Below are 13,772 nucleotides of genomic sequence, written 5' to 3'. Positions count from 1 at the left end.
TGCTATCGAAATCAATCATAAAATTCAAAGGCCCGACATATCGGAAAGCGTAGCCCTAATCAAAAGAAGACGCCTCGGCGTAAGGCTGCGGTAGCGCTCCAGCGGACTCACGGTCGAAAGGTACTTTAGCTTTAATCTAAAAAACTAATAAAGATACCGAATCGGAGTTTTCCCAAATTACTTATAATACCTTGAACTTTCAAAATAATTACAACAATAAACAATAAAAATTTTTTTTCGACAGTTATTAACTTTTTGTTTAAACAATTGCTAATATCTCAAAAAGTATATTTTTTTTTTGAAGAAAGAAGATGCTTCGGTGTCCGGTCGCTGAGGCGTCTTCTTTTAATTAGGGCTACGCTTTCCGATATGTCGGGCCCTTGAATTTTATGATTGATTTCGATAGCAAAAATCCTCAGGAATACGTAGGAGCAAGAATTTTTCAAAAAAAAAATATACTTTTTGAGATATTAGCAATTGTTTAAACAAAAAGTTAATAACTTTCGAAAAAAAATTTTTATTGTTTATTATTGTAATTATTTCGAAAGTTCAAGGTATTATAAGTAATTTGGAAAAAATCCGATTCGGTATCTTTATTAGTTTTTTAGATTAAAGCTAAAGTACCTTTCGACCGTGAGTCCGCTGGAGCGCTACCGCAGCCTTACGCCGAGGCGTCTTCTTTTGATTAGGGCTACGCTTTCCGATATGTCGGGCCCTTGAATTTTATGATTGATTTCGATAGCAAAAATCCTCAGGAATACGTAGGAGCAAGAATTTTTCAAAAAAAAAATATACTTTTTGAGATATTAGCAATTGTTTAAACAAAAAGTTAATAACTTTCGAAAAAAAATTTTTATTGTTTATTGTTGTAATTATTTCGAAATTTTAAGGCATTATAAGTATTTTGAAAAAAATCCGACTTCGATATCTTTATTAGTTTTTAAAATATAGCTGTTTGAAAATTTTTTATCATTTTTCTTTAATTGTTAATAACTTTTGATATAATTAATGTATCGTCTCCAAAATTTGGAAAAAATCTCAGTTTTATGTGTACAACAATTGTGCCAAATTAAAAAAAAATCCGTAACCTAAGGGTTACAAGTCAATCGAAATAGCCTAGAATTACCCATATATACCAAGTTCACACTTCGAAAAGATACCTTTCTACCTATTAAACTTAACGATAAACACATTCCGCAAAATAACCATGTAAAATGTTTAAGTATACACCTAGATCGGAGGTTTTCATGGGAAGAAGGTATATTTACAAAACGCAAACAGTTAGGACTGAAATGGAGGAAAATTTATTGGCTTCTTGGAGCAAAATCGGAGTTGTCAATTGAAAATAAATGACTGCTACACAAAGCTATACTCGAACTAGTTTGGATTTAAAACATTCAACTACGGCGTGCTGCGATTCGAATATTGAAATCTTATGAGAAGATGTCAATCAGAAATCTTACATAATATCGTACGGGTCTTATGGTTCGCTCCAAACGAAATTATTTACAATGATCTATAAGTTTCAATAGTTAAAGAAAACATTAAAAAGTACTATACAAAATATAGCACCAAACTTTAGAAACACTCAAATAAACTTATCAGCAAACTATTGATTACGAGTGCGTTCGTAACTTATGGTTAGAGAAGAAAGAGGAAGAAAAATCTAATTTAACTAAATAGGGGAATGTGTGGTTCACAATCAAAGAACGTCTTTAGAATTGAATTTGTTTTTATTACAGAAAGCGTGATACCTGTCCAGCATAAAAAAAAACCCAGTTACATGTGAGGGAAAAAGCCATTCAGATGCGCGTACAAAACAGATTGCTTACTTCCTCTAAGACGGTTAATTATACGTGGCTCACTCGCAATGATGACGCCGCTTACACTCACTGTGCGAAAGGAGGAAGATGTCTCCTAGGGCCACGTAGCACCAACGTCTTGGACGAGAGCACAGCCCTTACTCCGTTGCCCTCATAGACGAGGTGAGCCGGTCTGTCCAAGGTGACAGCGTTGCTCAAGAAACAGAGACACCTCAGAGGATATCGCACCTATTCTCAGCTAGGCCCGTATCGCCGAATAGCTCTCGCGTCATTGATATGGTGTTGCATTAAGTGGTGATCACATCGTCAAACATTCACTCACACTCACAAGTAAACTCTTGACCTTAACACAATTATACTGTTTATCGCGATGAACAGAGTTCAGAAAAAGCTCGGGTGTCGCAGCGCGAACGCAACAACTTAGAACTCAGACATGAGTAGTCGTTAAGGACAGACTCACTCGTACAAATTTTCAGCAAGAAAAGACGAAGGAAACACCCTCAGTTAGTTAGGCCCCGAGGGAGGGGAGCCAATCAGAGCAGCTAGAAAGGGATGCGGCTCTTGAAAGATAGCTGGCTACCTCAATACGGTCTAATTAGCGCGCCGTCCCTCTCCCTGGTATTACGTGCGCCTGAGCAGAGGGAAAGTTTCGGGTTTCCCCGTACGTGCCAAAGGATGAGAGTCGAGAGAGTCTCAACTGGGCGTAATTTTTCAACCCAGGGCTGATGCACACGCGAGGCGCACATGCTGCGAACACAAATTTCAATTAGCCTTCCCTGCATTTAAAAATTACCAGTTAAAGATATCGCTTGAGTAAAGCCCTTGTGTCTTTTAATTAATCTATTGACATTTTTATCATCTTCGAGTAAATCTTCCTTATTTTGAATCATGAAGATGGCGTAATGCTATATAATATATATGTTATTGATTCGCAAATAAGTAAGCAGATACAAACATATGTATACGTCGAAAATAACTATTTGAAAAATGAATTTTTTGTGACGTTTAGATAAAGGTATAACTATAAATGTTAAAAGAGAAAACATCATTTTATTTATTCAAACTGTATTTTAGCACAAACAATGTATCACATACACGTTGGAGACGCGGTCGAAAGCAGTCGTGTACTTGACGACGATCACTGCAAACCGTTCCTCGTCGCGCGCGTGTTTTTGCGTGTAGTGTGGTGTATGATTCAAATTCCGCAGTCTATTTCCTCGCTTTTGTGAACAAGTGACAAGTGTCTGGTTTTTTTCTCTCCTCTTCTACTGTAATGGTGGCGCTCTTACTCGCAAGCTACGGTTGGAGTTTGCATAGCGGCAGCTACCTCCCCTCACAGAATACCACAAGCTACGCCAATGTTACTACTCAATCGACATTACCCAAGAAATACTATGCCATTGTTATCGATTTCATCGCAGGTTCTATCATTGATGACTACATCAACGGTCTTCAAAGTTTCATCACTCCTAGCAAGATTTAATTTATTTCTAAAATATCAGGCAATAGAGTAAAAAAACGTAAAACACTATATCCTCGCCTAGTATGGATGGCATAGATTTTGATAGCATTCGGAAACTACCCTTAAAATATAACCTGGTACTTCTTAATATTTTTAATGAAATGTAATCGACTAACTTCTACCCTACAAGCTGGAAAACGTCATATGTTTACATTATAAACAAACCCGACGATAATAACGTCCGCCCTATCTCTCTGACTTTTTGCATGTGCAAGTTCTTCGAAACCTAGATAAAAAACCAAATGCAGTGTTAGAATACTTCAACCTCCTCCCCGATAGTCAAACTAGCTTCCTTAAAGGACAATCTATGAATGACAACCTTACAAACTTTCTTGTCTTTACTGAAGAGGCTTTTACTAACAAAAGCAATGTTCTCGCTGCTTTTCTCGATGTCAGAGGTGCATTTGACAAAGTTTTCGTTGACCTCCTGCTTAAAAAGTTAACATCCCTCGCCTGTCCTATAAACTTGGTATATTTTATTCATTTCTTGCTAACCGAAAGAACAATCCACGCTGACTGTTCACGCCACATATACTCCATATGTAAGTGATTACGATCACGCTTTCACCGATAAAACGATTATCCTTTTTTTCTTCTACACAACCCATAAACTGTTACCACGTAGGCCCAGGACCGCCGTCGGAGCGGGGGAGCGGGGAATGAGAGAAAGGATGTAGCAGCAGACGAGCACGTGTTTATGAGAGGAAACTATTAATCATGCACAAAAGCTTCGTTCTTATGTCGACTATGCCTGCTTCATTTACTTCCTCACTCAATCAAAAGAAATAGATAAACTTTAACGTATTCAATTTTTAGGTATCAGAGATCGCTTGATACAAAAAGAAACTGCTAAATCAAAACCACCGTCTTTTCAACAACCGTCGCATAATATCGTTCTATACTAAAAACCTCTCCGAAACTAAGAACACTAAATCTACTAACTTCAACTATAAAATGTACACGTTTCATTATGAAACGATTTTTCACAACCTTAAGGTAGACATAGACAGTGGTCGATAAGTAAAAAATTCTACCAGCTCGGATATTGATGTCAACAAACTCATTGCAAAGCATAATTCCGTTTCCATAAATACGAATGGTAAGAAAATAATTCTTGCTCCCTCCGTGGGCAGTGCCTGCTACTGTCCATCTTTTAATCTAAGCTCCACTACGAGTCTTCACAACGCAACCTCCATTTTCACTGCCGAATATGTCACCATCATGCTAGCTCATAATTACGCATAATTTTTTCTGACTCGCTAAGTGCCTTGTTAGCCCTTAAAAACTCTATAATGTCAGTTCGCACTAATCCCTACATCTATGAAATAAAAGGCAAAGCTTATGATTTTAGTTTGATAAGCTCAAATAGCTTATGATTCTTTTGGATTCCCTCCTATTCCGGTATTCCAGGAAATGAAAAAGCCAATGAAATTGTAGAATCGGCCTCTCAATTAGAGTCCAAACCCATCTTCAACATTCCTTATTCCGATTTCCATGAAATTCACAAACTCCAATCCATCTCTGACACCATTCTAACATTGATTACTCAAGCAGTAATAAAAGATTAAACGTATTTTCAAACTTAATTCAATTCCTCTCTCAAACTCTGGTTGACTAGTCTAATCTTCCGAGAGAAATAATTACCATTATAAATAGGTGCCGATCGGGTCACTGCAATCTTAATACATCCCTTGCCACAATGAATTTTGCTTCGTCGAACTGCAACGGTAACTGCATCAGAAGACCTCGACCACGTACTGTGGCAATGCCCTTTACATGACTCTCCACGTGCTATCTTTATAAAAAATCTACGCCTCCTTAAGTTTTATTTATCTCTTTCTTCATTTATACTACTTGCTCATCCTACTGTTGAAATTTGTAAAGCGAATTATTTTTTTAATCAGAATGTAAACTTTCTCTGTAAACACGCTGAATCACTCGCTTAATGTAACCACTCTATATAAAACACAATAATCTTGTAAGATTAAAATTGCTCTAATAAATAAAAAAAAATATATCACATAAAAGCATATTCTCAAAATTCACACAGAAATATGTATGCATGTGTGCGCGTATGTGTGTGTATTGAGTGAGCATGTTCTAATGTGTTGGGCAACGCGAGGCAAAAAAATTTTTTTAATAGTTAGTGCTCATCATAAAAAGCTCACGCTCAATCTTCCAGTTTTTTCATAACTGTCGTACTTATTTATTATTCACATAAGTTTACTAATGCTACAATATGTGTGTGTGTGTGTATTATTTAATCGAATTCGGCATGATACTAAAGTAAAACGCTGATTTATTTATTAACCATTTTTGACAATTATTAGGCTACGATAAGGGGGGATGTAGAAAAGATCTGACCATCGAGTCCAAGTAAAACAGGCTGGTGGAGTCGAAGTGACTGACGAGCTGCAATGGCCTGCTGCTGAGCGATTCTGGCAGCATGAAGTTCAGGCGATTCAATTATCTGAGCGCTAGAAATGCTCGAGGTACCTCTTGGATTAATACTGGCGAGTGATTGCGCTTGACGGGTGGCCATTAATATGGAGTTTGGTCCGGAGTCTACTTGCTGCTGAGCCTGAGCTCGAGCTTCAATCTGCAATTAATTTTTTTTATCTCCATTACTACCTTTAATTAAAATAATTTTTATTCCAAAGGAATAATTGATTCCTTTGAAAATAAATTCAATTTAATTGTTAAATGCAGATATGCAAGAATTAATTAGCTAATTTACGCACAGTAATCTTTTTACAACTTATTCGAATAACTATGTTAAAAAGATAAGATATAGATTTTTTTATTTGAAGTTTAGTTAAAAAATATTGGCTGTTTTCTTACAAATATAGCTTATTGCAGTGATTTTACCACAATTTCAATAGTATTATCAAATATTTTAGAGAGAACGATACAAATTCCATTCAAAATAATTAGTTGTATTTACCTTAAAACTTTACAACATAAAATACCATAGACGGGATAATGGTCAAGAAGAAGATAGAAGATGATAATGATAAAGATGAATAATGTCGTAACTAAAATCTTACCGTTTCAGCATCATGGTTTGCCAACCTTATACGCTCGTTTTTATGGGCAGCAGCGTGTTCAGCTTTAGCTAAGCTAACTTCAATTGTATCAACAACTTGGCCGTCAGGGCCCAAAGGAGCTGCGGCTGGAGCCGAAATAATTTGCGTGATACCCGTAGCGTTTTTTGAATTTGTTTGAATACGTTGACTAATTGCATCGTGTCCTGAATTGAGTATGCGAACCTGGACAGTGTACACAAAATGTTGTTTCCTCGTTCTGATAAGTGTCCAATGATGAGTCGATGACAATGGATAATCTTTTACGTGCTTGTAGTTAGTGAGATGATTGTAGATAGAGATTATATAAAACATTTTCAATATTTAATAAATTCGTATAGTTCTCTCTCTCTCTTTTTAAATATTCTTATAATTTCTTCCGCTTTTGTGTGTACTACATTGATTGCACGTTAAAACTAATTTAGCTGTACAATAAATCCATTTATTCAGAGGTAGTTTACCATAAAGGATTTGTTTGACGATATTCCATTAAACTATTTTTGTCTAATTGACACCTTGACCTATTGAGCTTTCAATCGCTTGCTCGTAAATACTACATTATAAACGCTCACGATAATTCAGTGTAATCATTTATTCAACGACACCACTGACATAAGTTCCTTCACATGGAAGACTATAAGTTGAGAATAAATAATAAACGCGCTAACCTCGAGCGTATCCAAGATTCGAGAATTTGGACCTAAAGGTAAACCTGGAATTATCTGGACAATATTGTGAGGTGATGACGAGGTGCTAGCCGAAACTCCTGCTGAAGCTTGAATAGTTTGTGGTGTCAATCGAATGAGGTTCGGACGGGCCATGGTTACTGTCACAAGGCTGAACAATACAACCTTTGAAAATTAACGAAAGTTCTTTTATGAACATTTTAATAATATTGAAAGTAATCGTACAAAATTTGCATTTCGATTCGGAATTAAATTACGTTTTTAAATTAAATTAAATTAATGAAAATTCAGAAATGAAAATATCAATGCTGTCTATAAAATTCAGTTTTGCTATGAAACAAAAGAAATCAAACTTTCATTTCACAGTTTGTAATGTTAATGAATTAAATTTATTAATTGAAAAAATACTAATCGAAGAAAGAGTCTATCATAATATTGCTTTTATTAATAATTTCGCACGAATATTATCAATCCGACGTTTTCACATGTTTTGAAAGATTTCAATGTATAGACGTTAGTTTTTTTTTATTTTCTATTATTTACATAGCATGTTTTTATGATACCATTTGATATAAAGTATGTAAATTCAAGTTGGACTTTGACGTATAATTGTTTGACTTATTGTGTATAATAAGACTGTACAAATATCATCAATCAATGTCACTTACAGAAATCTTCATAACGATACGTTAATCTCCAAATGGTAAGAAGCAACAACAGCGACGTAGTAATGGCTACAACTAAGGCCGATAGTTCTATGCGGCCATTTAAATACATTTCTCGATGCTACGAAAATAAAAAAATTACGACAGATACACCAGGAAACGGATCAGCTGTTCTAGGCGATAACATATAAAACGTGACACTTGACATTGACCAGCGCAATTTTTACAGTAAAGTAATCCATATGTTGAGATTATACCGTACACGTATGTCGTACGTAGTTTGTTTAAGCCTCTTTACGGTTACGAAATCTTAGATTGCCAGATCGTTTTACCTATAACCGCTCACATTCCATTTCGCGCTTGATGATGCAGGTGGATACTATGGTGCAGAAATAATATAACCCGCAAGTCAAAAAAGATGATGCAGTTAATATTTTAAACTGAATTGCATGAAGCCTAACGATTTTGGCAAATAGATCATAGCAAAGGCAATGTTTATAGTAAAAGTGAAAATCAATAGTCTCGTTGGTCAAAATCATATTTAAAAATACAAATCATGAGAGCTCATCATATAATGCAGATTGTGCAAATTGTATACGTGACGAAATCAAAATTTGAGATAGAATGATGAAAAATGATAGGCTTATTTGTTTTAAACAAACTTTAGGACAGTGTATCGAAGAAAGCTGGTATTCAAAACGGAAAAATAATCCTGGGGAGGAAAAAGAACGATTGGTTGAATTAGCATCTCATATAATACTCCAAAACATTCGATCGATGAAATGTAGTGTTGATAATTATAACTCGTCCTCTGATTTTTTATCTGACGTAACGTCTGAAATTCAAAAGACACTGAAAAACTTTCTCGATATCCTAGTAAAAACCCATAAACGGGTTCCAAGTAATGGCTGTTGGAAAAAATGGGACAATAAAATTGTTACTTTTGCCCACATTCTTATGTCTTCAATGAGGCCTCGGTCATTTAATTCGTCCATTTTGTTAGGGCTCTTATGTATGATGCATACTAAATTTGCGGCTCGCGGTCTTATCGATTGTCTGTATAACATCGGCCTTTGTGCCTCATACTCCGAAACTGTTAGATATGAAAACTCAGTGGTACATGATTCTGACAAATTTGAGATCATTTCCGATACTTACTTACAGTTTATCTATGACATTGCTGATCATAATACTTCAACTATTATGTGTGTCATGCCATCGTCTTCGACAGAGCTGACCAAAAAAATTCCTCGATTAAAAGTTGTGCTATCAAGTTCAAGCTCAAACTCTCCATCAGGTTTCATAATGTCACGATAAAAGATTGGACCGGCATTAATCCTGCTGAATTTTCTATCAAAATCGCGCCGATTGATTTATTATATTTTTTTATGACCGAGATTACTGTACGACGAAAGTTGTGGCATTGCCGTTCATAAAAGCACTACCAAGTAATGATTCGACCATTATGACAGCGTTAGTTCTTCGCTTAGGTGGTTTTCATCTTGGTATGTCTAATCGGTGGGATTAATAATATCATGGCAAGTAGCGGTTCGAAGGAAGAATTTTATATAATTAACGTAGAATTATCGGCTGATAAAGCTCTGGGTGACCATGCTTTTTCTCACTCAGTTAGGGGTCACACATTAGTGAAAGCTGCTTTTGATACATTAATTTTCGAAAAAATGAAACTAACTGATGATGATAAACAACAATTGAATGATGGTTTGAAAAAAGTCGGAGAAGAGAATTTTAAAACATACTGGTCGGGAAAATTTATGAAAAATATATAAAATAAATTTGAATAGACTATTGAAAAATTATCTAAAAACAGCTCAACTGCGGCTGCAATATTTCAAATTAATAGTGCTACTTGTTCAATTTATTGATGCAAAAAGATCCGTTAATTTCGAGTAACACGTACAATGCGTCATTTTAATGATTCCTTTTTTTTCGCGTCTGGTCACCATTTATATGTAAAAGCTTATCTCTTATACGTTAAAAAAAATCTTGAATTTGAAAAAAATGATGGATATTGTAGAATATGACAAATTTTGCAAGCAGGGTTACTTCACAATACGGCGTTCTAATTATTTTTGGTGTGGTGTTTGGTCCGACATGATCATTGAGCAGGCGTTGATGCGTACTATGAAATGTAACGAGGTTTAACGCATGGCCGTGGTTTAACTGATAATGTCATCGCAAACTAGATTCTACCTAGAGCAGCTGTTCTCGAAGTTGGTAACGCGATGAAAATTTACTGTAACGTGACATTTGCCTCTTCAGAGCAACATGTTGATAATCGTATGCCGCGTGTGTCTAAAGATGCAGACGATTTTGCAAAAATACAGCAATTTTTTGCGACACACGATCCATTTCTCGAATCAGATTAATTAATCGGTATTTTTTCTGAGGTTGTCGGCGATGCGAGCGTAAATGCCATAAAGCGTATGAAATTGGCAAAGCTATAATGGAAGATACATCAAATAAAAGTTTACTGATATTAAATTCAAAAGTAACGGTAAAGCTGTTCATTTAGCCGTCGCGAATTCAACAATAAAAAATGCTGCAGATGAGGAAATATATATATCGCTACTACTTGTCTTTGAAAAAATTTCTTTGAATATTGCAAGCAATAACGATATTAAAGAATATAGTATTGCGTATGAGCTATCGTCTATACCACTCTCTCTGTTCGACGAAAATGTCTTGCGTAAAACGAGTAAAGCAGCGTTCTACGCTAACTTTGCTTGTACGAATGACATTATGACAACAGCGAATACCACGGATATTGTAGACGATGGATTTTTACTCCATAAAGTTGTATGGAAAAGTAACACAATTGTAGGTACTATCGTACGCACCTATGTTTCTTACGTAACAAAGCATTATTCTAAGAACAGTTGTATCGTTTTCGATGGTCATTCTGGAGACGATAGTTTTTCAACTAAATCGCTTGAGCGTTCGCGTCGTCAATCGAAAAATATCGGTCGTGAAATATTTTTGACGATAACATTACTATAACCACGATTTAAAAGTATTTTATAAGTAATGAAAAAATAAGTTTCGTTTAATTGCAACGGTTTGTATTAACACAAGCGGATTTCGGACGAAAATTGCCGAAGAAGACGCCGATCGATTAATTATTGTTACTGCGATTGAAAATGCTCGTATAGACTGTAACAAAATGATAATTATTGTAGGCAAAGACACCGACTATTATTAGTTATATTTTCCCAGCTGTCGTGCGAATTACAGAATCTAGGTAATGTTTATTTCCGTAAAGAAGGCAAAGGCTCCAATCCTCACGAGTTTATACTAGCAATAGTTTCAAGTACCCAGAATTGCAAAAAATTGTGGCATTTATACGCGCTTTCTATGGGTGTGACACCACATCTTATGTTTTTACAAAATGGATAAAAATAAACTTGTTAATGTATTTACATCGGACCAATTGTTAGAATTAGCTGCTATATTTTATAATGTCGATGCTGCGGGCGATGAAATTGCATCTAGCGCATTCAAACTAATACTGGGAATGTACAGCAATAAGGCAGAAAAAAAATTAATTGAAAAAATCGAACGACTTTACTCTTAGCGATTTGCGCTATTTACACTTCAGCAAAGCTAAGCTAAAATCAATGTTTGCTTTAGAATCGCTACCGCCAACAGAAGATGCAGCGAAACAACATGCTTTCCGCGTGTACAACCTTTTGGGCTGCGAGGACCTTTTTCACAACAAAACTTGTAAGAAGAGGAATTTCTTTGCGGGCTATTTGAAAACTAATCTCTTATAATAGCGTAGTTTTTTCCGAATATACATAATAATGCATGGAAAGTAAAAAAAAAAAAAAATTAGAGGTAATATCACATTCTTATTGAATTTTTAAATCAACATCAATATATGTTTGATCCGGTTAAATTTTGGCTGAAGCGAACAAGAAAAATAAGTATTGGAAGATCAAATGTTATTCGACACAAAGAAAATGACGCAACCATTTTGAAGCATTGTAACAGTACAAGGATCTCATGAGCAGAGTTGAAAGTAAAGTTGTTTGAAAAAAAAATGGTTAACCGATCGGCGGGCGATCCGTGCACGGAGCGCGAAGCCTCGTCAAGGTCGATCTCGAACGGAAAATATGGGCAGGCGTTGTGGTCCCGTTGTAAGATATACATCACGTGGTCACGAAAAAGCGCGCGCCGACATGAAAATTCATCAATTTTTCCTGGTTAAACGTAACGCACGATCACGTGCGCTCTCGCGACGCCCTACACGACAGTTACGAGAGAGTTCACCTTGGTCCCGTTGCTGTCGCGCGTCAACGCCAGCAGCGCGTAGCTGCTCATACGAAGAAACTCGAAGCGGATGTAGGTGGGCACAAACGCGCTTAATTCATCCCTTCTCTCGGACACACTGCCGTCGATTTACTTTCGAAAAAAAGTTTCGCCCTGCCGACGCGCTATTTTCGACGCGTGCGAGCGCGTCCCGAGTATAAAATGCTTGGGTCCAGCCACGCGTACCACCAGACGAAGATCAGTGCCTCGAAGTGAATCAAGTGACACACAATGAAAACCTTAGTCGTTTTGTTCTGCGTCGTGGCTGTGGCTTTTGCCAAGCCCGGCTTCCTCGTTACCCCTTTGGCTTACTCTGCTATATTCCCTGGTGCACCGGTAATCCATTGTTTGGCTAATTTTTTTAGCGCGGATTGTTGTTTTTACGATAATTATTTATTATCGGATACGCTTTACAAAAATATAGCAGTACATTTCATTACACGTAGCGTTAGATAAGTAATATTCAACAAACTACTCTTTAAAATTTTCAATCAACATAGATATATGTATTTTTTTACTGCTTATAATTCATAATTGACCAAACAAACATTAGAATTGTATTAGAAAAAATATACCATTTGGCATTTATGTATGAGTTTTGAAACTCATGCATAACAAAGGAACATTTATTGAACTAATATGATTTCTAGTTAGGAACTGACGGCCGTGTGGTTGACACTCCCGAGGTAAGTTTGGCTAAAGCCGAGCATGCCGCCGCCCACGTGAACGAGCGCCTCAACCGGAACCAGGAACTGCTCCGCTCAGCCAACTTCATTGCCCCAGCTGTTCTTCCTGCCGCTGCAGTTCCAGCTGCTATTCCTCTTGCTGCTGCCCCCGCTGCGCTCCGCATTGCTACTCCTCTCACTTACAACAGCATCCTTGCCGCCGATGGCCGTCCTCTTGACACCGCAGAGGTCGCCCTCGCTAAGGCCTCTCACGCCGCCGCTCATCTCAACGAGAGGATCATCCATGCCAACGAATTTTCTAGGAATCTCGAGTACGCCTATGACAGATACTACTGAGCGTCAGATACTACCGGAAAATTTCTACGAGATTCTTCGATCGATATACAATGACCGAAAGATTACGATTTAATTTTGTGTCTGAATATGACTGCTTATAAGATCAGACAGCTAAAACTACGTATTAAAATAAAAATTTAAATAACTATGAATTTCATCAAGGCAGTTTGTATCCTTCATTACCTTATTATAGTTTCTAACAATTGGAATATGATAAACTTTCTCTATAACATAATTACCATCGTTGTTTCGAATTTTTGAAATAAAACTAGAGATGAAAATTATTTCTAATATATGAATATTTATAATAATGAAATTCTTAATCGAGGTAGAATGTATTAAAATCCTTCAAAATTCCACTGAAGACTACAAAGAAAAATATGCAGAAACTGGGCTAAGAAACGTTAATAAAATAACGTTCATTTTATTTTTTCATCTTGTTAGCGATTACCACATTCTGATAAAAAATATACTTTACGTAATTCATTTTTAAATAATTTATTTAAAAGCTAAAAGTTGCCCTAATTAACTAATTTTTATAATTGCGATATCATAATGCTATTTTGAATATTATAGTTATATATTTCATTGTGAATTAGAAAAAACTTCGAAAGTATTAATTGTGATACAACATACTTT

General features: G+C 36.1%; 2 protein-coding genes across 2 annotated transcripts; one reads left to right on the top strand and one right to left on the bottom strand.

Moving 5' to 3' along the window:
• Positions 1–5,627: 5,627 nt before the first annotated feature.
• Positions 5,628–7,856, bottom strand: LOC131668692 (uncharacterized). The gene is made up of 4 exons (XM_058943062.1): positions 7,783–7,856; positions 7,097–7,279; positions 6,393–6,614; positions 5,628–5,944 (listed from the first exon to the last, which is right to left on the bottom strand). The coding sequence occupies exons 1-4, from the start codon at positions 7,792–7,794 to the stop codon at positions 5,672–5,674; spliced, it is 690 nt and encodes a 229-aa protein (XP_058799045.1). The 5' UTR covers positions 7,795–7,856; the 3' UTR covers positions 5,628–5,671.
• Positions 7,857–12,312: 4,456 nt separating this feature from the next.
• Positions 12,313–13,133, top strand: LOC131668665 (cuticle protein 18.7-like). The gene is made up of 2 exons (XM_058943022.1): positions 12,313–12,447; positions 12,762–13,133. Exons 1-2 carry the CDS (start codon positions 12,343–12,345, stop codon positions 13,131–13,133), a joined length of 477 nt encoding a protein of 158 aa, XP_058799005.1. The 5' UTR covers positions 12,313–12,342.
• The last annotated feature ends 639 nt before the right edge of the window (positions 13,134–13,772 follow it).

Source organism: Phymastichus coffea, unplaced genomic scaffold (assembly GCF_024137745.1).
Source record: "Phymastichus coffea isolate CEN01 unplaced genomic scaffold, Cenicafe_Pcof_1.1 PCOF00082, whole genome shotgun sequence".
Classification (NCBI taxonomy): Eukaryota; Metazoa; Arthropoda; class Insecta; order Hymenoptera; family Eulophidae; genus Phymastichus; species Phymastichus coffea.
The sequence above is the reverse complement of the archived record's forward strand: the minus strand, read 5'-3'. Positions and strand labels throughout refer to the sequence as shown.

Coding starts and splice junctions, on each gene's coding strand:
- LOC131668692 (XM_058943062.1), bottom strand. Junction 6,615..7,096: donor GAATCTTGGATACGCTCGAG/GTTAGCGCGTTT, acceptor TACACTGTCCAG/GTTCGCATACTCAATTCAGG. Junction 5,945..6,392: donor CAAACCATGATGCTGAAACG/GTAAGATTTTAG, acceptor AATTAATTGCAG/ATTGAAGCTCGAGCTCAGGC.
- LOC131668665 (XM_058943022.1), top strand. CDS start 12,343: ATGAAAACCTTAGTCGTTTTGTTCTGCGTCGTGGCTGTGGCTTTTGCC. Junction 12,448..12,761: donor CTATATTCCCTGGTGCACCG/GTAATCCATTGT, acceptor TATGATTTCTAG/TTAGGAACTGACGGCCGTGT.